At 54.6% G+C, this 24,618-nt stretch overlaps 9 protein-coding genes across 9 annotated transcripts; 5 read left to right on the plus strand and 4 right to left on the minus strand.

The window, feature by feature from the left end:
• Positions 1 to 93: 93 nt before the first annotated feature.
• A1O7_01617 (uncharacterized protein) lies at positions 94 to 1,776 on the plus strand (the record flags this gene model as incomplete). The annotated part of the gene is made up of 1 exon (XM_007755653.1): positions 94 to 1,776. One exon carries the CDS (start codon positions 94 to 96, stop codon positions 1,774 to 1,776), a length of 1,683 nt encoding a protein of 560 aa, XP_007753843.1.
• Positions 1,777 to 2,247: 471 nt separating this feature from the next.
• Positions 2,248 to 4,223, plus strand: A1O7_01618 (uncharacterized protein; the record flags this gene model as incomplete). The annotated part of the gene is made up of 3 exons (XM_007755654.1): positions 2,248 to 2,978; positions 3,030 to 3,076; positions 3,121 to 4,223. 3 exons carry the CDS (start codon positions 2,248 to 2,250, stop codon positions 4,221 to 4,223), a joined length of 1,881 nt encoding a protein of 626 aa, XP_007753844.1.
• Positions 4,224 to 5,087: 864 nt separating this feature from the next.
• On the minus strand, positions 5,088 to 9,419 carry A1O7_01619 (uncharacterized protein; the record flags this gene model as incomplete). The annotated part of the gene is made up of 1 exon (XM_007755655.1): positions 5,088 to 9,419. The coding sequence occupies one exon, from the start codon at positions 9,417 to 9,419 to the stop codon at positions 5,088 to 5,090; it is 4,332 nt and encodes a 1,443-aa protein (XP_007753845.1).
• Positions 9,420 to 10,196: 777 nt separating this feature from the next.
• Positions 10,197 to 11,097, minus strand: A1O7_01620 (uncharacterized protein; the record flags this gene model as incomplete). Its single annotated transcript, XM_007755656.1, has 3 exons — positions 10,197 to 10,445; positions 10,557 to 10,817; positions 10,876 to 11,097. The coding sequence occupies 3 exons, from the start codon at positions 11,095 to 11,097 to the stop codon at positions 10,197 to 10,199; spliced, it is 732 nt and encodes a 243-aa protein (XP_007753846.1).
• Positions 11,098 to 15,023: 3,926 nt separating this feature from the next.
• Positions 15,024 to 17,480, minus strand: A1O7_01621 (uncharacterized protein; the record flags this gene model as incomplete). Its single annotated transcript, XM_007755657.1, has 1 exon — positions 15,024 to 17,480. One exon carries the CDS (start codon positions 17,478 to 17,480, stop codon positions 15,024 to 15,026), a length of 2,457 nt encoding a protein of 818 aa, XP_007753847.1.
• Positions 17,481 to 18,080: 600 nt separating this feature from the next.
• On the plus strand, positions 18,081 to 19,274 carry A1O7_01622 (uncharacterized protein; the record flags this gene model as incomplete). Its single annotated transcript, XM_007755658.1, has 1 exon — positions 18,081 to 19,274. The coding sequence occupies one exon, from the start codon at positions 18,081 to 18,083 to the stop codon at positions 19,272 to 19,274; it is 1,194 nt and encodes a 397-aa protein (XP_007753848.1).
• A 997-nt stretch (positions 19,275 to 20,271) lies between these two features.
• On the plus strand, positions 20,272 to 21,393 carry A1O7_01623 (uncharacterized protein; the record flags this gene model as incomplete). The annotated part of the gene is made up of 1 exon (XM_007755659.1): positions 20,272 to 21,393. One exon carries the CDS (start codon positions 20,272 to 20,274, stop codon positions 21,391 to 21,393), a length of 1,122 nt encoding a protein of 373 aa, XP_007753849.1.
• A 219-nt stretch (positions 21,394 to 21,612) lies between these two features.
• A1O7_01624 (uncharacterized protein) lies at positions 21,613 to 22,882 on the plus strand (the record flags this gene model as incomplete). The annotated part of the gene is made up of 2 exons (XM_007755660.1): positions 21,613 to 22,187; positions 22,255 to 22,882. The coding sequence occupies 2 exons, from the start codon at positions 21,613 to 21,615 to the stop codon at positions 22,880 to 22,882; spliced, it is 1,203 nt and encodes a 400-aa protein (XP_007753850.1).
• A 65-nt stretch (positions 22,883 to 22,947) lies between these two features.
• On the minus strand, positions 22,948 to 23,784 carry A1O7_01625 (uncharacterized protein; the record flags this gene model as incomplete). Its single annotated transcript, XM_007755661.1, has 3 exons — positions 22,948 to 23,273; positions 23,335 to 23,611; positions 23,689 to 23,784. The coding sequence occupies 3 exons, from the start codon at positions 23,782 to 23,784 to the stop codon at positions 22,948 to 22,950; spliced, it is 699 nt and encodes a 232-aa protein (XP_007753851.1).
• Between the last annotated feature and the right edge of the window lie 834 nt (positions 23,785 to 24,618).

Consider the following 24,618-nt stretch of genomic DNA (forward strand, 5'->3'; position numbering starts at 1 on the left):
ATTATCACTGCACATTTTATCTGGCTGGTTGGCCTGTGAATATCGACGGCTCGACATACTGTACTAACCACGGAAACCCAATGTTAAACCGCAATGCAGGGCTCAAACACCAACGCAGTGTCTCTCCAGCATCCAGTTGGCCGAGCTCAAAGAGGCCGACAACCCGCCGACTCTCCGTCCAAGGCTGAAGGCAGGTCTCCAGTCCACGCCACGACGTTTGGAATTGAGCTCGAATTCGTTTTCGCGTTCAAGGAGAACCTCTTGCAGGATATTATATCGAAGTACAATCTTGGTGCAGACATCATCAAGGCTCTTACCGCCGATGAGCATCAACAACTCGTGGCGACTGAGCAGGTGGCCAACGGTGTCCCCGTTCCTGCTTACGACTGTCGCGGAAGGAGCCCTTCGTGGGCATTGCACGTCCCTAAGACGGACCTGACCTGTCTAATGAAACAGTTCAAGGGCATGGGCTTCATCAGGTCCGACAATGGGAAGATGTGGGTGCGTCGATATGTAATGGAGACACTCCTGATTGCGAAGAATCTTCTTGGCGATAGAGGTCTTGAGGCTAATGTTGTAGGGTGGATTGAACCGCATCCTCAGCGCCGAGATGAAGTCGCCGCGGCATCCATTGCATTTCCGGACGAAGATGGGTGCGATGTAAGCATAGTGCTCCGAAAAGCTAATGTGGGCTATACGAAGTGGACGCTAACGAACGACCATACCCTGGCAGGAGCACTTCCAAGTCAGCTTCACCATCATTTGAGGGATCGGGAGGTGGCGGAGGGTGACATGGAAAATTGGGATAGCCATGGCATGGAGATGATCTCCCCGGTATTCAACCTCAACAAAAAGGATGAAGCATTTGCAGAGCTCGGCAGATATCTCCAAGCATTGCCGGGGCAGGACACTTCGATTCTGGAATCTATGTGGTCCAGCGCACATGTGCACATTGGGTTCAACTTCGACAATCCGAAGGACATGCCTATACTGTTACTGCAACATCTGGCATATATTCTAGTCTTACACGAAGACCTCATCTCGAAATGCCATCCAAAGAGTCGTTGCGGAGTACCAATTCCTCAGAGAGAGTATGAGGAACTCGATGTCGGAGTCTTGAAAGACGACGAAGATTTCGACCCGGATGACTACGAACCCCCATCATTACCCAGAGAGGAGGAATTAGAACAGGAAAACGAACAGGCCGTCCTTGCATTCGAGACTGCTTACACAGGCGTCCACCCAGGCGCAGAAAACGTCTGTTCGAATGCTCGACATCTACGTGAAACACTTGCAACACGATCTCCGCTTGACGTGAAGGACGCCATCTTCAAGCAAGACGGAGATATCTTTGACCTGGTGGACCGTCTCCAACATCGAGATGAGAAGGGTAACACGTACAGAGGATACATGTACAACTTTGCCAACCTCGTCAATCTGGCCCGCGACGAGACGAGTTGGAAATCGATCAAACCCACTGTCGAGTTTCGTCAGCACGCCTGCACAACAGACCCTGCTGTATTAGAACGTTGGGTTACATTGCTGGGGGCTATTGTTCGCAAGGCTGAGGACAACGCTTCCCGAGCCGTTAGGGAGGATATGATGGGGAGGGCGTACGCTGAGCGGGAAGCTCTTAAGTACCTTACTTCTACAGAAGGAAGGCCTTGGCCTTACGAGGATATGAGGCCGTTCTGCACGGAGTTCCTTGGCCTGGGTGAGCAAGAGGCCGGATACTGGCAAGGGAGGTTCAACAGGTTCAAGGATGACCGACCATAATAAGATGGCATTTAGTTTTGCATGTAATAGATCTAAAAGTCCGGTCACTCTGCTGTTTTCAGTCCTTTTTCGGTCACAGCAGTCTTTGAATTGTCTTGTCTACATGCACAGTATTGTCGTAGTACCCGTCCTGCGCGGAGTCGGCAGCCTTGCCACCGCAGCCTTGCCTCCGAGTCTCGCCGGCATCTTACCGGCCGGTCGGACCGGCACAACGCAAGCAGGCGCACCACTCAAGACGCAACAATCGGTCCTGCCGCCGGACTCGACACCGAACCGCTCATTTACATTCGTCATCGGCTGTGCCTTTCGGTCCGTAAATTCTTCTGACGCTGGACATCAATCCTGAACAAATCCATCTTCGCTGGCTATTGCTCCGCAGAATATTCGCTTATCGGCTTGTACGAGATTGAAAATTCTCGGCTCTGGCACAAACAAGCTCCACATGATACGCCACGGAGATATTCGCGCCGAATGCCCTCACCGCTAGTGGAAACACCTGATGGTCAACACAGGCACGATGTAGGCACAACAAGAGCCACGTTCACTGATGTACCGCTAGAACTGGATGGGGCCAATGCCAGCAGGGAAGACTTGGGAGAGGTTCCCAGCAAAGATGACTACGTCGAGGACGCAGCGATGCAGTCCTCCAAGGGCCCTGCGAGGCCGACACTGACGCCAGGCAGATCCTTAACGGTGCGACGACCCTCGTTCATAGATGAGGAAGAAGATCCAGTTTCCATCGGTACCGCTGGAACAAGTTCTACCCACGAGTCGAGAAAAGAAGCCCCAGTGACATGGACGTCGTTACCTAAGAAGGGTCAATTGGCCGTTCTGACCCTTGCTCGACTCGTCGAGCCATTGACAGAACGATCTCTGGCGGCATACCTGTTCTACCAGCTTCGATACTTCAATCCTGATCTTCCAGACAGCGTGATTGCCAGTCAGGGCGGAATGTTCACTGCGGCTTTTGCGGCGGCCCAGTTTCTTACTGCGGTCTGGTGGGGACGTGCTGCCGATACGCCCTGGATTGGTCGTAAAAGAGTCCTGCTAGTGGGCTTATTTGGCACCTGCGTAAGTTGCATTGGTGTCGGATTCGCCAGGTCTTTTGCTCAGGCGCTGTTCTTCCGAGCCTGCGCCGGATGTTTGAACGGAAACGTGGGTGTGATGAGGACGATGATCAGCGAGATCATCAAAGAGAAGAAGTATGACGGTCACTCGTGTCTGTGAACATTCGATCTAATCAGACGTGACAGGTACCAGTCGAGAGCGTTTCTTCTCTTGCCCATGTGTTTCAACATTGGTAAGTCATCCGCGCACCCGGAAGATATTTTACTGACCATCTAGGCGTGGTTGTTGGCCCTATCCTGGGCGGTTTCCTCGCAGATCCCATCACTTCCTTTCCCGGGGTGTTCGGCCCAGGTTCTACAATTGGAGGCAAGGATGGTGTCAGATGGATGACAGCATTTCCCTACGCTCTTCCAAACGTTATCAGCGCCACCTTCATCCTTTGTGCGGCCATCTTACTGATTCTGGGTCTCGACGAAACCCATGCTGCACTTCGGGACAGACCAGACTGCGGTCGAAAGGTTGGCAAGTACATTCAAAGAATGCTCTTCCGCCGAGGCAAGCAAGGGGAGTATGAATACTCCGAGCTCGGAAATCAACTTGAACTGCAGGACGCCGATTCTCCACGGGAGCAAGATCTCGAATCTTCTGCAACGCCACAGACGACAACGACCAGCCAACCACCTGTGTGGCAGAAGTCGACACTCCGCTTCCGCCAGATTTTCACCCGGAACGTGGTGCTGACACTGCTCAATCACCACCTGTTAGCCATGCATGTGTCCGCCTTCAACGCGCTCGTTTTCCTCTTCCTCCCTGCGCCGCGGTCTTCCAACACCAACGCGCACTTACCTTTTCTGTTTACCGGAGGTCTCGGCCTATCATCTGAGAAAGTCGGTCTAGCGACTGCAATCATCGGCGTCATCGGCTTCCCCTTGCAAATCCTCCTCTACCCGACCGTGAATAACAAACTCGGCACTTTACCGTCCTATCGGTGGTTTCTCCCCTTTTCCGTCCTCGCATACTTTCTCATGCCGTACCTCGCTCTGCTACCGAATCAGGCGTACATCGTCTGGCCATGCCTCACGATTGTTTTGGCGTTGCAAGTCATCGCCCGAACATTCGCGTTGCCGGGATCGACAATTCTTATCAACAATTGTACGCCTCATCCGTCTGTGTTGGGGACCATCCATGGGGTTGCGCAGAGTGTGTCTTCCGGAGCAAGGACATTGGGACCGACGCTTGGGGGATGGGGACTCGGACTCGGCCTTGGTGGGAACTTTGTAGGCGGTGTCTGGTGGATCATGGCGTGCATCGCGGTATGTAATTGGGCATTGCTGTGGGTTCTATACGAGGGGGACGCGGGTGTCTCTGCGGCAGTGTAGGTAGAGTGTTCGGATTATGAGTGATGAATGATGAAACCTGGGGAGTGACAAGTCAGCGACACTTGTGCCACCTTGCGTGGCGCTTCTTACCTTTGCATAGAACAACGGTGATACGGAGTACCGTACGTTGTAACTATGACCTTGTTCTACTTCCTCGCAGATCAACTGAACGATCCCGATGCGATTGAGTGAGGGCATAACTCTGTCCATGTCCAGAAGAGAAGCACACTCCCCCCTGCAGATTGCCGTGCCTCGAGTACAGCTCTGAACCGCTATCCCCGTTCCTTGTTCGTACGCGTCCTCGTACTCTCCAAGTGAGCCGGAGAGGGCGAAGGTGCTAAGTCGTGGATTTCTTCGTGCATGCATACTTACTCTACCGGTGACGCCAGACACCGACACGGACCCTTGGCGACAGGACCGTGCTTCTTTGAACACACACAGGCGGAGAAGTACTGCCGGTCCGTAGCAGAAAGAACGACATACGGAGAGCACGACAGGACGACAGAACGACAGCACGGCAGAACGACAGAACGACAGCACGACAGCACGACAGCACGACAGAGCGACAGACTGGCAGACCATGCAGCTAGCTACAGTCCTGTAGCTGTGCGGTGGTCGCAGAGGAGTTTCAGTGCGCAGGTACTCCGTACCAGGTACGTTGGTGAAGCGTATGTAAGTCACTATCCACGACGATGGACCGGTCGTGCAATGCTGGCGAGTCAAGAACCTCTACCAGGTACTCTACTCTACTCTGCTCTGCTCGACTCTGTGTACTAGAACTGCCGACTGTATCATCCAGTCTTTCAGATTCGCCTTGATTCGATTCGATGCTACCCTCGGTACCAACCCACGCGGATATCCAAGTCAACCCGACTGCCCGGCCCTCTCGCTCGCCGCCTCTGCCCTTAAAAACCTCGCGACCTCGGTATTCGCAGGCTGGCTTTCTACTAGGGCACCCAAGCCTGTGGCCGAACCTCCATCCCGGCGCGCGCTGATCCGTCCGAACAAGCATCCCCAGAGGTCTTCCTTGTCGACCATCTCCCCGCCGGACTTGCCGGCCGTGAGCAGGCGGCTGAGGTCCGCGGCTTGCAATTCCATGGAATTGGCGGCGTCGATGGCGTTTTCGTTTTCCTGAAGGGCTTTATTGTCTGAGCGAAGAGGGGTGTTCGTTCCCGAAATCGACGCCGACACCGACGCCGTGGTGGTCGATTTACTCTTGCTCTTGCCTTTACCTTTGGCGTTGGCGTCCTCTCCGCTACTGCTGCTGTTACTTCGCATATGAGCCAATCGCCTCGTGACGCTGATGTCGTAGATGGACTCCTCGACCGTGTCGGCGACCAGGTACATCCACACGTTTGTCGAGCGGTGTTGGCCGATTCTGTGCACGCGGGCTATCGCCTGCAGTTCGATCGCCGTGTTGATCAGCGGTTCGCAGAGAAAGACGTGGTTTGCAATAACCAAATTCAACCCCGTCGAGTGCGCTTTCGCGTGGAGCAGGAAACACTCGATGGATGGGTCGGATTTGAACTTCTCGGTGCCATTTTTCACATCGATGCGGGTGCACGAAATGTTGACGGCTTGGAACGCGAGAGCGATGACGTCGATGAATTCCCGGTATTGCGAGAAGATGATCGACTTGGACCCGGGATCATGCTCGCGAAGCCACATCAGATGGCGACAGAGAAAGTCGATCTTGCTGCCGTAGCTGGGGCCTCGGATATCGACATTTTTGATCTGGTTCAACATCGTCGTACTGATGTCGGAATAGATTGATTGGTCGTGGTGGCGTTCAGAGCGTGAGCCTGGCGACGAAGTGGTGGAGGTAGAAGGAGACTCGGCCTGTACCGCAATTTCGGCAGGTTTGTATGTGATGTCGTAAAACCCATTGGGAGGCAACCTGGTCTTACACACTGGACAGTTGTGGTGTTGGCTATACCACAGCATGACGCACTCCTTGCAAAAGCTGTGGCCGCAGGAGGTCATTGCCCCGACTTCGAATTGGTCGGTGCAGATCAGGCAGACTCTGGGTGCCGTGGACTTCGAGTCGTCCGTCTTCATGTGGACCAGGTACCGGAGTTTGGCCGATATGGAGTCAATCTTCTGCTGTAGCCTCGTCTCATCGACAAGGAAGCTCTGATAGAGTCGGTCATCAAGCAGCTGTCCGATCGAGTCCTCTTGGTAGGGGGCAACCTGGTCAGATAGCTTTTGCAGTGCTCGGTAATACTCCAGCCGGCTGTTCATCGTGTCTCGGAAGTGATTGACATCCTGTTCGAGAGTCGTCAGAGCCTTGACCTGTGCCGCGCCGAGTTGCTGCATGTGTTTCAGGAGTCGCTCCAGGATGACCAGCTCGTGGCTCGCACGGCTCTGGTTGTTGCCTTCCTGCCACTGCAAAGACGAGACCATTTGTCTCAGCTGGGCGATGATGCCCCTCAGGCTACCAAACTCACTGACTTTTACACGTTTTTGTTCACGTTCCGCCAGAAGCCGAAGCATCACGTCGGGAGCCGGACCTTCGCCTTCCTTTGCGACACGCAGGAATTGCTTCATCTCCTGTTTGATGAGCATGTTCTCCTGACCACTGATGGCCTCATTGCGGTCGGCCAGCAAAGCTCTGAGGGCTTCCATGATCGCGTACATCTCGTCTTGATGCTTCGTCGAGCTCTCGTACTCGTCACCTTGCAGTTCGACACCCTCGTCCTCATCAATGAGTGCTTGGCTCAAAAAGTCTGCCATCTTTTTCTGGAGTTCATGGAACTGTTCTGCTTGAGCATTCATGGCTTCACAAAAGAAGTGAAGCTTTTCGAAAATCTTCTTGCTCTCGATGCCGCCGAAGCCTGTCGGCGCTTCCATCATGGGGATTTGGGTGGATCCGTCAGCAAGATTCGCTCTGACCGTTGTCACCAATTTGTTCACATGCCGGGTGACCCCTTTCAACAACTCGCCACGGATTGACTTTGCCTTCTCGTATGCCGCTGTTTCCTTTTCCTCGATGTGCTGAAATAGGTCACTCTCCGGGGGATGAACTGACTTGAGCTGGAAGAATACATTCGCCATGAAGAAACAGGCAGTGTGGTGCATTTCCAGGGCGGACCGCAATCGAGCATTCAGAGTCGATAAGCGGAGATTTGTCTCTTCGTCGCCTTCCTTGTCCTTACTGACGATCCCTTGCTCCTTGGTGACACCCAAAGACAGACGAGCCTGATCAAACTGTTTACCACATTCCTGTACCACGACGCGGGATTCGTGGTAGGCTTCTTGAAAAATCTTGATCGCCTCTTGACTTGCCTTGGCGTTTTCTTTGAGTTGTCCTCTCCTCAACTTTGCCATGAGACGAGCGCGTTGTGCCGTACGCAGTTGACCTTCGTGCTGATCGATCATCACGTCCAGCACTTCCTCGACTGTGCGAAGAGGTCCGTCTGTCTTTCGCCCTAACGCGCGCCTGTTGCGCCCGCCGACTTCGGGGTGCAAGCAGGTTTGGCGAAGTCGGGTCAGCCAAGTCCGCATCTTTTCAACCACCGCAGGCGATTCTGGATCCCATTCGTCCGTGAGAGGCGCACCTGTGCGATCGAGATCCAGGTCTTCACAAAGGTCTTGGAATAGCTGGGTATAGTGCTGTTCTTCGATAGGGGTAAAAGGGATGGTAATGGTGTGACGGTTCTGGGGCGGTAGCCGTAGGTCTTCCCGCACAAAGTCTTTCGAATGTCTCATCACGACTTCCCCAAGCATGTCTCGTAACATCGATCGGTAGTATGTGACGAGATGATCCCATAGCCGAGGCGATCGACACCACGGAGCATATCGGAGGAACAGCAACAAGCCAAACAAATCTCGGTGGCCCTTCCGCAGCGGAGTGCCTGTGACAGCCCACGCATGGTCTCGCGGGATAAGCCGTGCCACGGTGGCCGCCGCAGATACACCACTTTCTACCATCTGCGCTTCATCCAAACACACACGCCACCAGGAAATCTGCGTCAACGGACTTTTGGGCGGTTTCTCGCGCCTCTTCTTGTTCCGCAAGTTGCGATCAGGTTTTTCTGAGACATAGTGCACCTCTTTTGCGATGACATTGTACGTGGTCAAGACTACGTCCTGGTCAACGAGACTTTCGAGGAACGATTCGCCTGATTTCTTGAAGCTGCTCAACCCTTGGTAATGGTACACACGCAGACTGGGGGCATGTTCCTGGATCTCACTCTTCCACTGTTCGAGGATCGACGGAGGCGTAATGATGAGGGTTGCGGATGACGGTAGCAAATCGGAGGGTTCCACGGACTGCATTGGTCTGGGGTGCAAACACATTAGAGCAATGATCTCCAGAGTCTTACCAAGGCCCATTTCATCCGCGAGAACTCCGCCTTTCGGTGCCACGAAATGTTGCCTGACAGCGGCCAGATCTGTAGATGCAACACCCAAGGCGTGATTGACAAGACAGCTTTCGCCAGACCAGGTATTATGCATCTCGAACCCCTGCAGAGGTTGATCTGTCGGCTGCCCTTTCCCGGGCCCGAAGCTCCCATCAGATTGCTCGACCACGCCTTCTCGTGCAAGAAGCCATCTAACAGCACGTCTCTGGAAGGGAAACAACGTCGATTCCAGAGCTGGAATTTTGAGTTCGGCAGAATCGGCTTCTGTCTTCTCCGGGACATGCACGTTGTCGTAGAACTGCCGGGGCTCCCACGGTGCGAACAGAGACGGCATGGGCCTTGTCGGCGGCATATACCTGGCGAGAATATCAAGCAGTGCGGGGTCTACCCTGTCCCTCAGGGCGATTGTGTCTTGCCACAGAATGGAGACCTCAAAAGTGGTATCCTGACCGTCCGGTCGGATGAAGGCATGGGCGCAGGCAAGCGGCAGCGCCGCAGGATGTTTGTATCTCGCCACCGATTCGAGCTTCCTGACATCTTCCAAAATCTGCAGATCCTCGTGCGGCAAGTCCTCTGTGAAAAATCGCTTCTCACGAGCCCATTTTCCACCCGCGAATTCGATTTCAAAGCCTCCTTCGCATCGCGTCACATTCCGCAGATTGACTGCCATAATCGAGCCATCTCTTGGAGGGGGAAGCCACGCATCGGTGGATACATCTGTGCATTTCGCCCGAGCGAGCACAATATAGTCCGAGAACGGAGCAGGAAGGGTCGAGTCGGCGTGTCTTGATATTCGTCGTCTTTTCGAGGCCCGCTCATCGATTTCCTCCATGGGCGAGTCCGCTGCGCGCGGGCTGATCGCAAGGTCGTGCTAGGTGTGGGCGGTGAGGCTCATGAAGGTGAGGGCGAAGGCGCAGGTGCAGGCAGAAGATCGCAAAACTGGTGACTCGGTCCCTCGTTATCGATAAGGAAGGCGACCCGATTCACGTGGGCGGGGCGGTTCGCGCAGTCACGTGCTGCCTACGACGCGGGCGTTCCCCATGTGTCGGATTGTTGCCTAGGGATTATGTTCCTGGTGCCTACCCCTACGCTCCAGGGGATGATACCTAAAGGGAGCTGGGGCACAAGGTTTGCCAGGCTCTCGATTCAGGGGACGACGGCGTTGATCAGGCATCAGTTGGTGCCTCAATTGACCATCTGCACAGCATTATACGAGGGGTTGCCTGCCCCTTGCGGTAGGCGATCTCCTGCCGACTACCAGTGCTACCCCATACTATTACTCGTACGAGTAATGGGTACTCCACTGTGGTAGTTAATGTCTCCATCATGCTCCGGACTCTGGAAGGTGTTGCCACCCGCACAAGTTCACAGCTCAACGTCCCTTCTGCGAGGGTTTGCCACTTCATAGATGCAGAGAGTTTACGAGTACTCCGTGGACCAGCAGTTCGTGACTTCTTGTGTGCACGCTGCACAAGGGTGTACCACTAGGCGGACGAGGAGCTGTCCTCGCCATCTATGATGCCTGCCTGGCTGCCTTGGACTAGTCTCGAAGCAGGCGCCCTGCTCTACCTGGCTTGGCCTTGGGTCTTCCACATCTTCTGCGATAGAGTCAAGCAGAAGCGGACGCACCTTGCAGCGGCGCATCCGGTGCCTGACCCGAGCCAGGTCCATCTCTGGTTCCATCATTCCCCCCTTTGGACTCCAGCGTTTCAATATGCTTCATCAACGATTGGTTGAAGTCTCTCAGCATCACGATCTCATCGGTCTGCGTCTTCAGTCGGGCTCTCAGCTGCTCTAGCTTGGCTTCGCTGCGCAGTCGGTGGTTTCGTTGTGCTTTCCTATTCTGTTCTCTTCGCTTCTATCAGGGTATCAGCGTTAGCTGAATCAGCTTCAGACCAAGCGTCGTGGTGGAAACGCGGCGCGACCTGGATTGCGACCAGCAAAACCCGACGAGTCAAGCGGAACTAACCTCTTTCTTGTCCTGTAGGCATGTCTGGCAGGGACTCTGCTGACCAGCGTATCGACTATGGCCTGGGCATTTGCTCTCTGCGCTTGGACTTTCCTGAGCCGACGAGTCGGTACTGAGCAGGCGTAATGAGTCGCCAGGACTGCCGTATGCTTCCGGCGCGAAGTCGAATGGACAGTCGATTGAACAGTCGAGTGGCGTCAGATCGTCTGCCGGCGTTGGAGGGACATTGCTCGGCATCACAGAGGGAGTAACGTGAATTAACTGTAGGTTATGTTAGGGAAACTCCGCGTGACAAACTTGACACCGCCGTCAGCCTCACATCAGTAAGATCGGTACAGATGTTCATTGCCACGTCATAGTAGTCCATTGTCTGCCAGTAGTGCCCTGGATTGTAATAGTGGGAATTGTCGTCCGGACGCTGCTGTTGTGGCTGAGCTCGCTGCGTGTACAGGCTGCTGGCATGGAAGACGGAGACGAAGCTATTCATGTCTGGAGGCGCGTCCTCTGGACCCTTCCCCAGCGCGGTGACGTTTTCTCGCATCGCCGACAAGTGGTCTATAAATTTGTGTGCTGTTTGGGCAGTTGCAACAGAAGTGAGTGCCAATGGAACGTGCTTAGACCGAGCAATGAGGCGCAAGCTTTGATCCTCCAGACTAGAGATTGTACGGTCCGCCACGGGGAGAAACGTAGACGGGAGTTGTGTTCATGTAGAAGCAATCTGCTTGACAACTAGCAAAAGGGACAGCAGTGTGGTCAACTTAAGCAACGGCAGCCTCGTATTGCATGCAAGACGAGTCTCGATGCGCGGAAATGCGACGCCCTCGACTGTTGAATTGGAGCCTTTCCGTGGAAGGAGATCGTGAGATCGGTTGTGATGGACCGAGTGCGAAGGGTCGAGGTCACGGCATAGTTCTTCGGGGTAGGAAGAGATACGTCTTCCTGTATAGTGGACGAGCACGGATTAAGTGTTTGATTAATCAGGATCCTGCATCAGATGCGCAGCAAAGTGCCATTCCTGGCGAGACGTGGCGTCCCATTTGATCTGGTGTGCAAACAACAAGGAGCCGGTACGGATAACGGTGGACTGCGCGGGGCCACGTGCGAAGAAGCCGCTATGTTGGATACGGCAACGGCATGGAATGAGTTGGCGAGCTTGTCCCGAAACAACAGAAGATTCCTTGGAGAGAGACGGCATGAATGGCGGGCGAGTCAGGGCGTATACTTGGTTAGGCGTCCTGTGAAACGGCTTCCCGTTCTTCCAGACTGCCACTGGTTGGGGACGGTGTCGTTGCCAGAGAGCTCTAAGCCACTCGACTCATGATATCCCTGGCTCCCTATCTCGTGTTGCAGATCAGGATCCATGCTCTGGTCAACCTCGTCAATTTACGAGAGAAGCTGTCTGGAGGAAGTGTGAGAAAACCGAAGCAGCCAAAGTCGTTATTGGTTGGAAGTAATAGAGTGGATACTTCGTTCTGAGCCGGGATGATCGAGAGCACCAACAGAAGTCCCCGTCCACCGCGTCAACAAATGCATGGCGCTCATCTCCACGCTAGAAGCTCATGTCTATCCTGAGAACTATGCAGAGTGAGACAGTAGAGAAGGGGCATCTTGTTTTGCACTCAACCAGTCAACCTCGCTTCGGCATGCTACGTCCGCTCGCGAATAAGACACGCTGGGCGTATTCAACCTGTTAGGAAAGCGTGGTTGCACCATCTAGCTCTCAAACAAGGTCGGCGTCTGGCTTTTCGGAATATCGATCGGCTTGTCCTACATGGAAGAGAAACCAAATCCTGCAAAGAACGAGAATGTGCAAAGAGTGCCTCGCATCAATGTGGTCAACTGCATCAAGGAGCAGCTTGGTCTCCAGATGGGGAGACTGATTAGCCAACGGGATGTGGGATGGAAGAGCCACAGTCCCCGGCAACAATATTTGCGAGAATCTGCCGTGCCGCCTTTCGAGGGTTTGTCGGCCCCACGGTCGTCGCATTGGATTGGTCAAGACAGGGTCAGTATTGGAGGCGGCCATCTTCACATGGCCTAGCGCTGACCGTTGAGGTGCCTCGGCGCCATTGCACTGCCTGGCGAGATTGCCGAGCCCTTGTTCGTGTTTAAGGCCCCAGGTGTCGGGGCCTAGGGACAGGGGATCTTCAGTTTAGCTTCGTGTCGGGCTTTCAAGACAGGGTTTCGAAATGAGTCACCCATGCACCTCAATAAGTCAGCAAAGGCTTGTTCTTGGGCTCTTTATCCAGGCACATCACGTGGCGGCCGCGGACGCTCCGCTCATGGCTTCGGGACATACGGAGAGTCCAGTGTAGACTTCATAATACAGGTTGTATACTACAGTAAGTTCGGACTCACGTCCAGTGGTAGTCGGTGTGGCCCAGCGTGTTGCTTGTGGCTTGCAAGTATTGGCATTCGACAACGGAGATGAGATGTCCCTCATGTCGTCCATGTCAATGCGTCCAGTTCCCTCTTGAACACAGTAATTAAGTATGGGAGGAGTGGTCTTGCAGAGCGTGACACCTGTGTGAAGTTTGCAAAGTTGTATGCGGCTCTATGTGACCATGGTCTTCTGCTGAGATCTTTCCTTGGAAAGCATCTATCATTTGCGGTCTCGACGCAGTGATGCCTGCCTTCGCGTTGATGGAGAGACGGAAAAATGTCCGGTTAACAGTCCAGTGTGGAGGAAGCTACAGACCAGACGTGGCTCGCTCAAAAGTTTCAGAGTCACCCTCGAGAGCCGTGGACAGACGAATCAACGCCGATAGCTTGGGCTTTGAGAAGTGCGAGAATGGCGCCAGGTACCGATGCATGAAGTGGTTGATGGTGGTCGCGGCCCAGTCCCGGCCTTCAAAAGCATGAAAGAGGAGCTGCTCCGGCAGTTGCCCACCAGTCATGATGAATGTGGAACGGCACTGCCAAACCCTGAACACAGCGTAGCCTCCAAATGCGCTGAAGACTTCCCTGAGGACAGTAGCCCAGCCCTGCGATAGCGTCTCGGCATCAGGTGGATGGAACGCTACGGTTGGATATAAGCTTCGGGAGGCGTCGAACGAGAAGAGGCGCCTTGGACAGCTCTGCCACAACCCATTTCGACACGTAAGCAGGAGCAGACCATGGGAAGCCTCGACCAAGAGCTGATAAGGTCGATTGGTGAAAACAGTGTACGAGCCCGCATGTGATGCAGTACGGGATTGCATCTGTTGCATGCACTTGTTGACGGCTTGAACACTCAACAATTGGGCGACTGTGCTCATACCATGACTTCTTTGAGAACGGGACAGGGCCTGGTGTCGTTTCGGCATACCGCCAAGGGCAATGGAGCAGCGCCAATAGGCATCACCAGAACGTCAGGGGCCTGGCAAGATTATGGACGGCTTGTAGGTCGAGCCGGCTGGCAAGGTGGAAGCCTTACCCAAGAACAGACATCGACCACCCATGGGTAGAGTTAGCACCTCCATCATACATGGGTTGACCTGAAGGGGCCTTGGCCCGCAGGGCGGTTCCGACGTATTGTTCGCTGGTCGGGACCAAAGCCCGCACAGACTGTCCTGGAAAAGAAGAGTCGGACCTGCTTCGCTCCCTACCACCTATGCGTGCATGGGCCTTATGTCACACGCGGCGATCTCACGCGAAGGATATAGATCATGAGCTGCCTCTCACGGGATGCTTCTGTCCTCCTTCGTTGTTGTCGAGGACATCTCCTAGGTACTTTGGAACACTCAGTCATCTGTGATTGCTGTCGAGCTCTGGCGGGAGTCCCATCAGCACATGTTTAAGGCCGTCGCTCCTGCGCCGGAGCTCACGATCGATTGACATGAAGCTTCCTCAGGACAGCAATCAGCGACAGGTAGGACGAGTACTACTGTACTGAACGACAAACCCGGACGTCTCTCGATACGAGATCGCACGATGCCAGCGTGCTGGAAGGCGAAAGCCTCTTTCAAGGCCTATTAATAATGGAGACATTGGGTTTGCACGACGCCTGTGTCTGGCTTGACCTGTGATGCCGTAATCAGGCGTAATACCAAGTCTCTTGGTGCGAGGCGTTTCACCACCCTCCGACGGACGAATATCTTCTGCGATGCTAACGGAGGAGACTCTGAGCCGACCATCATCGTCTGTACAATGTTGAAAGCGTTTGGACGCCAGTTTGTTGTTGCCTGCAGGATGGCTTGCGAAGGTTCCGAATGTTTGCCACGCTGAGGCTGAGCCGGTTCAGCCGGAACAAACGTATCGCCGTGTTCGGACGAGCTTGGGCTAATTGACTCCCTGAGGCCGATGCTGCAGCAGCCATTACCAGTATCAGTATCAGTCAGGAAATATTTGTCGCAGTGTGCCTGCGTAATATGCACTTGCCACTCCGCAGTCCTGGTTCAAGTTGGTGGCTACGTGTGCTACACGTCTAGAGTACGAATACAAGCCGGAGAAGTCGCAAAGGAGGCCTGGTACAAGCATCTTGTACGGTCAATCCATGTCCACATCACTCTCTTCACCATCGACATCGCCATTTACAACCGAGTCATCGTCGTCGTCCATGTCATCATCACTTCGTTCAGCGAGCAGATCTTGTGTGATTTCGTCGTTGAGATCTCGCCCTGCACTTCTTGCAGACTGCAGGGTCCTTCCAGTGTCTGGGGCTGAGGGATGTGCTGATGACTCGTGCGTCCGGCGTTTCTTCCCTGTGCCGTTCGTGACTGGCCGAGCAGATGCTGCAGCGAAATTGTTCGGGGCCGCATGGTGGCGATGGAGACGGGCATGATAGACTCCCAGATCACGATCCCCACTCCAGACCTCGAGGCGTCTTCCCGTTCTCCTCAGAAGCCCAGCCCATGATTGCACTTCCTCGCCGTAATCATCGGGCTCATAACCAGCAGGCAGAGACTTAGCTTCGGAATCGACGTTGGGCTCGCCAAACCATCTGCGGCCAAGCAAGCCGCCGAAACCAGACCCGCCCGCCTCTTCTTCCTCTTCGCTGTCATATGTTGGAGGGAGCTCGCTAATTCGCCTCGCGGCTGTCAGCAACCATCTGCCCCCTTGTCTGATCCGCCGGGCCTCTTTCAGGGCACGTCTGCGACGTCTCCTCAGGGCCCATTCGACTCGGCGCTGTCTATGCTCCTCTAGCTCTCGCTGGTAGCCTGTTCTGGCCTTAGCCTTGGTGCCTGCTGCTACGCCTCCAGGCTCGGCTCGGAGCATGTCAATCTCATTCTTGCCGCGGGGTGTGCCGAACTGACCGATGACTGGATGGTTCGCACCACCGGGTTGCAGAGGTTGGGGCGTTGCTCGGTATCGATCGACAGTGTCTGGTGTGCCGGCATTGCGTCCTGATTTGAACACGCTCCTTGGACCATCACTCTGCCTGGGGCCTCCTCTGACGCGGGTCGGAGTGTTCTTACCCCTGACACGTTTGTATCTCCCTCGGCCAGGGTGAGGATCAACCGCCTCCCAATCATCATCGAGACTGTCAGCTTGACCTCCCAGCGCACTGGCCATGACATGTCCATGTGCATTGAGTGCTTCTGGAGCAGGAGAACGTCCTACACCGGGACTAGCGCGTGAATCGACGTCCGAGACCATTGAGTCTTCGTCCCCATATGCAGCACCCCTCTTTAGGCGTTTGAGCGCTTTGTGGTCGGGGTTCCCTGGGTCGGCCATGACAAGCGGTGGATCGTTGGCGTTCTCGGCCATTATCCGCTTCCTTTCTTGGGTCATTTTCTCGGCAAAAGCAATCTCTTCTGGAGGGTCAACATTTTCAGCGTCTCCTTGTTCCTCTGTGATCATTACCAATTTTGGCACCAGCTGTGGTACGCTGTCAGGGTCGTTGGGGTCTTCATCATCTCTGTATTCGCCAGGGCCATATGGGTTTCTCAGAGCATCTTCTTTGGTGAAGTTCGACTCAAGATACCACCACATGAGCCACAAGAACGCCCGGGCCCTACTTGCAGACGAGATTGTTGGGCGCATGGCGAGGTCGAAAAAGTCGACTTTGTCGGTGAAGTGCGTCTCGCTGATCCTCGGTGCAACTTGAGACAAGACGAAGATCAGGTTAACTGGATTTGTCCTTGGAACTGGCTTGGCCTTCAGTTCCTGAATGCTTCGAGGCTCAATGGTGTCTTCACTGGCCCCCTTCAGGATGCTCTTTAGCCTGGGAGCATCCTGTAATGACTTGTAGTCTCTCTGGCTCTTGTACGCCTGTAGCGATGGGATGGAGTGATATGTTCTCAGCTGGGCCCGCATTTCGGGGAAGAAGTTCAGGGTGGTGTTCATGCGGCCCACATTGACGAGGAGGCATATCATGGCCATGTTATGTGCAGCTTGCCGGTCGAACTGGAGCCTGTCTTTCAGAATCTTGCTCGTCTTTGAACTTCTGGCCATACAGTCGACGTAGATGTCGGAGAAGCAGCAACCAGTCTTGCCATCACTGATGCGTGTGAAGACGGGTTGTGTATCCTCAATAACCAGCTGCAAAAACTCGAACTGGATCTCTTTGCGCCATAGGGGTGTTCCATCCGGCTTCTTGATATGCCTAACCTTGCTGCCCGAATACACGGAGCCCACGGTGCCGTTCGCTTGTCTTCTGGTGCCGACTGCCGTACCGATTGTCCTGAGGTCTGACTCGGGAGTCGCTTCCGACTTCTTGGTCCTGGAGTGAGTAGCAGAGACGACGCTGCCCTCATCTTCGGTCCCTTCATGGGGCTGCTCGTGTATCCAAATTGCGCCCTTCCGCGGTCTCGCTTTCCGTCCTGAAGACGTTTTCTGCCGGCCGATTCGTCGACTGGTTGTTGGGGTAGAGCTGGCAGGGGCTCCTTCGACAGACTCGATCTGCTCGTGGTCAGGGTCTACAAGATCAGGCTTCGTTTCGTCGGCTTGGTCGTCGATGGTGTCGCCGTCAGATGGCGCCGCGGAGGGCTCGCGGGACGTCATGCTGAATTAGATTCAGAGGCAGGCTGGTGAAATCATGTATAAAAGGGCGTCGTAACCATCATAGTCGACGTGTTCAGCGAAGATGCCAAGGGCACCAGATCAAGGAGACGGAGACAGGCGTCGCGACTTCCCAAAAGCCTGAGTCACGGCTCGGAAAACTTGCCTCGGTCGAATCTGAAAGCTGTGACTGCTGACACTCGCTTCACTCTCGCTTCATTCTTGTGTCACATTTGCTTCCGTCTCATCATGATCCGCTCGGGAATGTGCCATTTTACACCTTGTGGTTTGTCTGTCTGCTCAATCAGTAGACCCTCGGTTCGTGTCCATCAAGACACAACCTTAGCGACTTGCGAATGCGAGCTGCTGTCTTTACGATGCTTTCAAATTCGAGATGCGGCCAAGCACTGAAGAAGCCTTGAAGTACATGGACTGACCAATTGAAACAATGCCATTTGCTGCATGATCATTCCAAGGGCGCAGTGAACCGAGGGAGAAGTTCGCCGTCACGCATATATACTTTCGTTCATTATGGTGGTCCTAGCAGAGGCCCGATGCCTCTTACTGCGGGTGAGTCACAGCTATCCATAAACCTCACCAACAATGCTCCCCCGTCCCCCACTTCCCATCCCACAAGACTACGACATTGAGCTGGGAACGGGTTTTGTCACCGCGAGTCCCACAGAGCTACCAGCCTATTATGCACCATGGTGCAAGCTCATCTCGAATCTTCCCTGCCTCCTTGAATCGAAGACCTTCCAGACAAAAGTCGACAATCTGAAGCTCCTCGGAACGGATCACCTCGCAGACCGGGCTCATTGGCAACGTGCGTATGTAGTACTCGGCTTTCTATCTCAGGCATATATCTGGCAAGACAAGACGAAGCCTTCAGCTATTGTTCCCGCCAACCTAGCGGAACCTTTCCTCGAAGTCTGCGAGTACCTTGGTATGAGACCCGTCTTAAGCTACGCTGGGATCTGTCTATGGAACTGGACGCCTCTATCTGAAGATGAGCACGTGCATCCAGCTCAAGCACTGAGCGACTTTCAGAGTATCAAGTCCTTTGCTTCCTTTACCGGAACAAGGGACGAAGACGCGTTCAACCTCGTTCCTGTGATGGTCGAGGCGCAAGGTGCTAAGCTCGTGCCAGCGATGCTCAAAGCGATACTGGACGATCGGAAAGGCGTCGCGCAAGATCTTTTCCCGGTCTTTGACCTCTGTGCAACGACGCTCTCGAAGATGGGAGACCTCCTGTCTGTTCTACACAAGAATTGTGATCCTACAGTTTTTTATCAGGCGATACGACCCATGTTGGGCGGTAGTGCAGGAGCGGAGGAGCGAGGACTTCCCAATGGCGTCACCTTGCAACGCAGCAACGGACTCCACGAAACTGTCCAGTGCGTGGGAGGTAGTGCGGCGCAGAGCACTTTGTTTCAATTCCTTGATCACATGCTGGGAATCCGTCATGAGTCCAAGATGCTGGTTGAGATGAGAGCCTACATGCCTGGGAAGCACAGAGACTTTCTAGAGGCAGTCGAGTTGTTGCCTTCGCTGCGTGATGTGGTTGATCAGCACCCAGAGGAGCCAGAACTGCAGGCGGCCTTTCAACCCGTCATCGAGGCATTCCAATGCTTCAGGACAAAGCATATCGCCGTTGTCTCGAGATACGTTTCCCTGCCTGCTGCCGCTCAGGTGCAAGGCAAGCACGCAATTGAGTCAAAAGGGACCGCTGGCTCGCTACCAATACCATTCCTGAAGCAGTACCGAGATGAGACCACTTTCAAGCCCGCACACTGATACATCCAGCATCAGATGGACGTGAGGGAGTGGCTCGTGACTAGCTGCTATCCTGGTGATCTGGTCAGGCGACGCCCGTGTACTTTGCCTCGGCAGCTGATTCGGCAGTGGCGGACGGTCAGAGAGTTGTCTAGAGAGTACATTGCCTACACTGTCGATGCTCGGCCCCACGAAATAAAATGAATCTACTTCCCTTTAAATATTGCCGCTTTCAATCTCGGCGCCATGTATACAGAGCGTACCTGATGCATAGCGGAGTAGACTAGAAGCCCGGCGATAGGTTCGAGGCGTTTACCCGGACTTAAGCTGCTTAAGATCGTGTACGATGGACTTGCTCCCACGACCATGCACTCTTTCACGAAGATAGAGCCAGGTTCTGCGACCGAAAACTATTCAGCTGTACTCCGATGACTGAGTTCGTAAGCTCGCAAGCACCGATCGTTGCATGCCTGCTGTCTCGCCTGGGTTCGACCGAGGACTGGACACAGGTGCACACTACTTCCTGTTACAATACGTACGGGCAATTTGCTGGCTCGTGACCTGATATGACAGACCTGAGTCTAGTATTCTCGAGGGTGAGCACAAGTGCAGGAGCAGGTTGTCGGACATGCAAGCTTCGGCGGATCAAGGCAAGAGAGTTTCTCGTCTCATCACCGACTCCAAGTAACTCGATCAGTGCGATAGAGGGCTCCCGGTATGCCACAGATGCGTCAAATCCCGACGGGTATGCGTCAAGGTCCATGCGACAAGCGACGACTTCGCCATCCACGTCGAAAATCAATATGCGAGTGGGGTGGTAAAGCGACCAAGAGGTCCTCGCTCGAGGGTTGCGCGGGCGTTGGACGTCGACCTTCAGACCCGTGCCCTGGTATACTACCTGAATTACCATCTGCACACGCCGTCAGACGTGCGAAAGCTGGTGGGTAACGTGCAGAACAGTATTTGTCACTGGGCTTCTGTTACGAAGCACTCAGTTATCGACTTGGCGATTTCATCCATGGCTCTCGCCGTCTTTGCACGAACTCAGAGCCTTTCTGCGGCAGCGGCAGAAGCTCGTGAGAAGTACGACCAGTTACTGCGAACCGCGCAGGTCGCGCTGCCAAATCTGATTCGACGGGACATTGACGCTGCCTTGCTTGCAATCTTCCTCATGAGCCGGTACGAAGACTCGATGCATGCCTTCGATGAAGTGCTGTCCACTACAGCCTTCAGAAGTTATTGCCATCATGACGGCGCAACTGCCGTTCTGAAGACCTGGCACGAAAACAGTCTCATGATCATGCAGCCGGCCTCGGACATCATCAAACACTCGCGCCGCGGAATCATCAGGTCGTTCCTCTTGCGGCAGATGGCAGTGCCGGTCTGGCTGGCAAATGGCGCGCAGTTTGGCGAGCATGGGCTGGAACTCGAGTACGACCAGCTCCTTGTTCAAGTGGCTGGCATTCGACACCAATTGAAGTTCATTCAGCAACAAAGACTACCACTCCATCACCATACCCAAGCGGTGCACTGGCGAGCTCGGGCCCTGAACATCGAGGCAGACGCGCTGAGTAAAGCATTGCGAGACTGGTCTTCGCGGCTGCCCAGCACGTGGTGTCCCAGGCAACACCTCATCCCTGCCCATGTTTCGCTACCCAGGCAACATTTCTTCTCGTCGATCGTCTACAGTTACTCCAGCGTTGCCTACACGTCAGTTTGGCTGAATTACTTCGCGACAATGATGCTGCTCAACAGAGCACGGTTGAGGATCCTTGAGCTCATTCGACCTGCACCGGACGATCTAGCTGGCGAACAACATCGTCGAGAGGAAGACTGCTGCCTGCAGATCAGGGTGATGGCGGATGCCATGTCATCGAGTATACCATTTGCACTAGGAAGGTTCACCGTTGCACCGCCCTCCGAGACAGCAGAGAAACAGGAGTACATCCTGATTGAAGACGAAGAGATCAAGCCTTACCATGGGAACCTCACGGCGTGGCCTTTGAGCGTCGCCTCGAGCATTGGCGGCCTGGATGCCGAGATGAAGGACTGGCTGAAGGCTGAGCTTGTATCTGTTGGGAAGACAGTCGGTGCGGGTGTACTTGAGTGCGCGCAATCGTCCGACTGGCTTGATCTCTGATAGCAGAAAATAGTGTCACACCATGTACTCCGTACAAAATAGAATAACCTAGATGGTTTCTGGTTACATGCGTGACATGGCGCGGTAAGGTACAGTATGTATTGACCGAAGTCGATCCGAGGTTCCCCGGATTGAGCACCGCGTCGAAGCCGCTCACCGTCTCTCTGACAAGTCGACAAGGTCCCTGCATAACTGAGACCGAACTTGCCCGCCGACAACATGGTCAATTGGATTCTGGGCGAAAAGTTCTACCAGCGCTACCCTCATCTAGACGGGGTAAAAGCTCTCTGGGAAACGAAATGGAAGTTCCCCTGCTCGCTGGGTGTCTACCCCTTCCACGACGGCAAGCTCGAGGACTTTGAGCCAATCTTCGAGAGCCTGATCCGAGATGATGTGAACGATGCCTACACGGACAAATACACGGATTATTTCTTCCCCGTGGCAGAAAAGCTCACCGACGCAGCCATGTCAGCTCAGGGATCCGACCGGTCCAAAGCGGCCGCGTGGTTCAAGCGAGCCGCCTGCGTGTACCGAATTTCGCGCTACCCTTCGCTCGACGCCGGCTCAGGAGTCAAGAGGAAAGCATTCGAGCTGCAGAAGCAGGTCTACTTAAGGGGGGCCAGCCTGTGGGATGCTCCCATGAAAGAGGTCAAGATTCCACACACTGCAGCGCACGGGGCAGACGGCAAGGAGATCCCCCTCTTTGTGAGACTACCCGAGGGGGTCAGCAGTACGCACAAGTGCCCCGTCGTGCTGCTGATAACAGGTCTAGACGGTCATCGGCCCGATAACAGGTGCGCAGGCGCGCCCCAGGTTTTTGTGAGTACAGCACCACTGACTAGCCTGTGTTCGACTTCATAGCGAGCGCACAGATGAGTTCCTCGCCCGAGGCTGGGGCTGTGTGATTACCGAGATCCCGGGCACTGCCGACTGCCCTGCGGATCGCCGCGACCCGACATCTCACGAACGACTCTTCACGGCGATCCTCGACTGGATGGACAAGCAGCCCTACTTCGACATGCGGAGATGCATGGCCTGGGGCCTATCGGCAGGCGGATATTGCGCCAATCGACTAGCACACACGCATCACGCGCGCCTCGCCGGCGTGGTCGCGCAGGGAGCAGGATCCCATCACTTCTTGAGTCGCGAGTGGCTGGACCGTGTCGACGACCACGAATACCCTTTTATCCTTAGCGAAGCGTACGTCGCCAAATACGGCTACAAGGACTGGGAGGAGATGAAGGAGAAAGCGCAAGACGAGTACAGCCTGGTCACGAACGGCTTCGTGAATGGACCGTCTTGCAGGCTGCTTCTCGTCAACGGCACCCTGGACGGTCTCGTGCCCATCGAAGACAGTATGCTGTTGATGAACTACGGGAAACCAAAGGAAGCCCGGTTCTACGAAGGCATGTTGCACATGGGATATCCGCCTGCAAATGAGAGTATTTGGCCGTGGATGGAATCCGTCATGGCGACGGCGGCAGCATGAACTCCGACACTGGATCGTGCATGTCGCGCAGAATCAAACTTTGCATTTGCCTCTGAGGCTACGATTCAAAACCCCTGAGAGTAAACCAACTCCCAAGCTCTCGCGACAAACGCCTTACTGTCCCTGATGTGCTTCTCCGTCCAGGGCGTGCTGTTCGCAGCCTCGGCTTCCTTACTATCCATCCCCGCCAGCCCATCCAGTTCATGCACGGCCAAATACTTCGGGGGCTCTCCATCCATCAACGCCGTCTTGGGGCCGATAACGTACCTCGCCGACCGCCGGTACCCAGGCAATTTGTGCAGCATGTCCAGATGTTCGTCCTGATACCATTTGTGAAAGTCGGCCTCGTCGACCGGGTCCATCTCGACGGTCACGCAGAACGGAGGAGCAACTATTGGGTGACTAGTCAGCATCACACTCACTCAGGAGCCCACCGGGCAAGAAAGGCCTACCTTCCCCCCGCCCATCCGGGTCATAGTCCTGGATCAACTTGTAATTCCGGGCATGAAAGTCGCCGACCTCCGAGGTCGGTTGGGAGCCCTGCCACAGCTCGCTGGAGTGCCGCACCCCGTCGAGATAGTTCTTGGACTTTAACGGTTCCTCGATATCCGTCTGGTATAGGACCAAGTATTTTCGGGGGTGGTGCTCTTTGGGCGCGAGCGGGAAGTCAAACGTCTCGCGGTACATGGCCGCTCGGACGGCCGTCTTGGTGTTGACTAGATCTGGGACCTAAAGCATAACGGTGAGAAGAACATTCCTGCGGAGTGGAGCGTAGCAGTTGCAGCACTCTGGAATTTGACACGCACATGTTCTTGGGTATACCATCTCACCCAGAGGTCGTCGTCGACCCCCGACTCGGGCTTGGGCCGGGAGTTGACCCACAGGAGGTACGGTTGGGGCATGCCTGCAAGGCCTGCTCACTCAACGACACTGTACCTAGGTTGTATCTCTATAGTGATTATGTCAAAAGTTACTGCGACGCCCTCAGCTGCATGCAGTATGTACTGTTCCACATGGCCGCGGAGAGGTATCTCCAAGCACTTTATACTTCCCTCGCTAATCTACTGTACCCATAATTACACCACCCCGCATTCGACAAGTCCCGGAGACTATATACCCGAGGCAGTCAGTCCCAGTCCCCCTTCCCGAAGGCATTGACCACCTGCAAAAGTAGGCCACGGGGACTCGGACGAACACGAGGAATTCGGTGGGCTAGTATGTAGCTTGCCGGTACAGAAAGCCCCTGTGCGGTCAGCCGAGGGTGCCTGTGCCCAAGCCGTGTAATTACGAGGTATGTCGGACAGCCCCGACCTTGTACATACAGTATTCATTGGGCTGTGTTACAGACACGATGAATGCGCGTGCTGTACATTGGCGTGGGCAGCAAAGGCATACATAGCCAATTGCAGAATCTTCCTCCTGTATGTTGAAGCAGTGCGTGGCACCCACGTGGATATTCTGCATCATCTTACTGTAGCTGGTCCTGCGCAAGTACTCCGTACAGTCCAGTGCATTCTGGCCGACCATCCGGACCGCATTGATCTAGGCATTCGAGGCTTCGCGAAGCAACAGGCGAGCAGACCGCAGCTGCGACCGAATATCGTTGGTTTCAGTCGTCGATTGGGGCTGGGGTGATATACAGTATATGCAAGTCCCCTACCCTGGATGTTGTCATCCTGCGACCGGCCGATTGATAGAGGAAACGTCCATGCTCCCGCTACCTGCTCGCCATTGTT

This window comes from Cladophialophora yegresii (genome assembly GCF_000585515.1).
Source record: "Cladophialophora yegresii CBS 114405 chromosome Unknown aczIN-supercont1.1, whole genome shotgun sequence".
Lineage (NCBI taxonomy): Eukaryota > Fungi > Ascomycota > Eurotiomycetes > Chaetothyriales > Herpotrichiellaceae > Cladophialophora > Cladophialophora yegresii.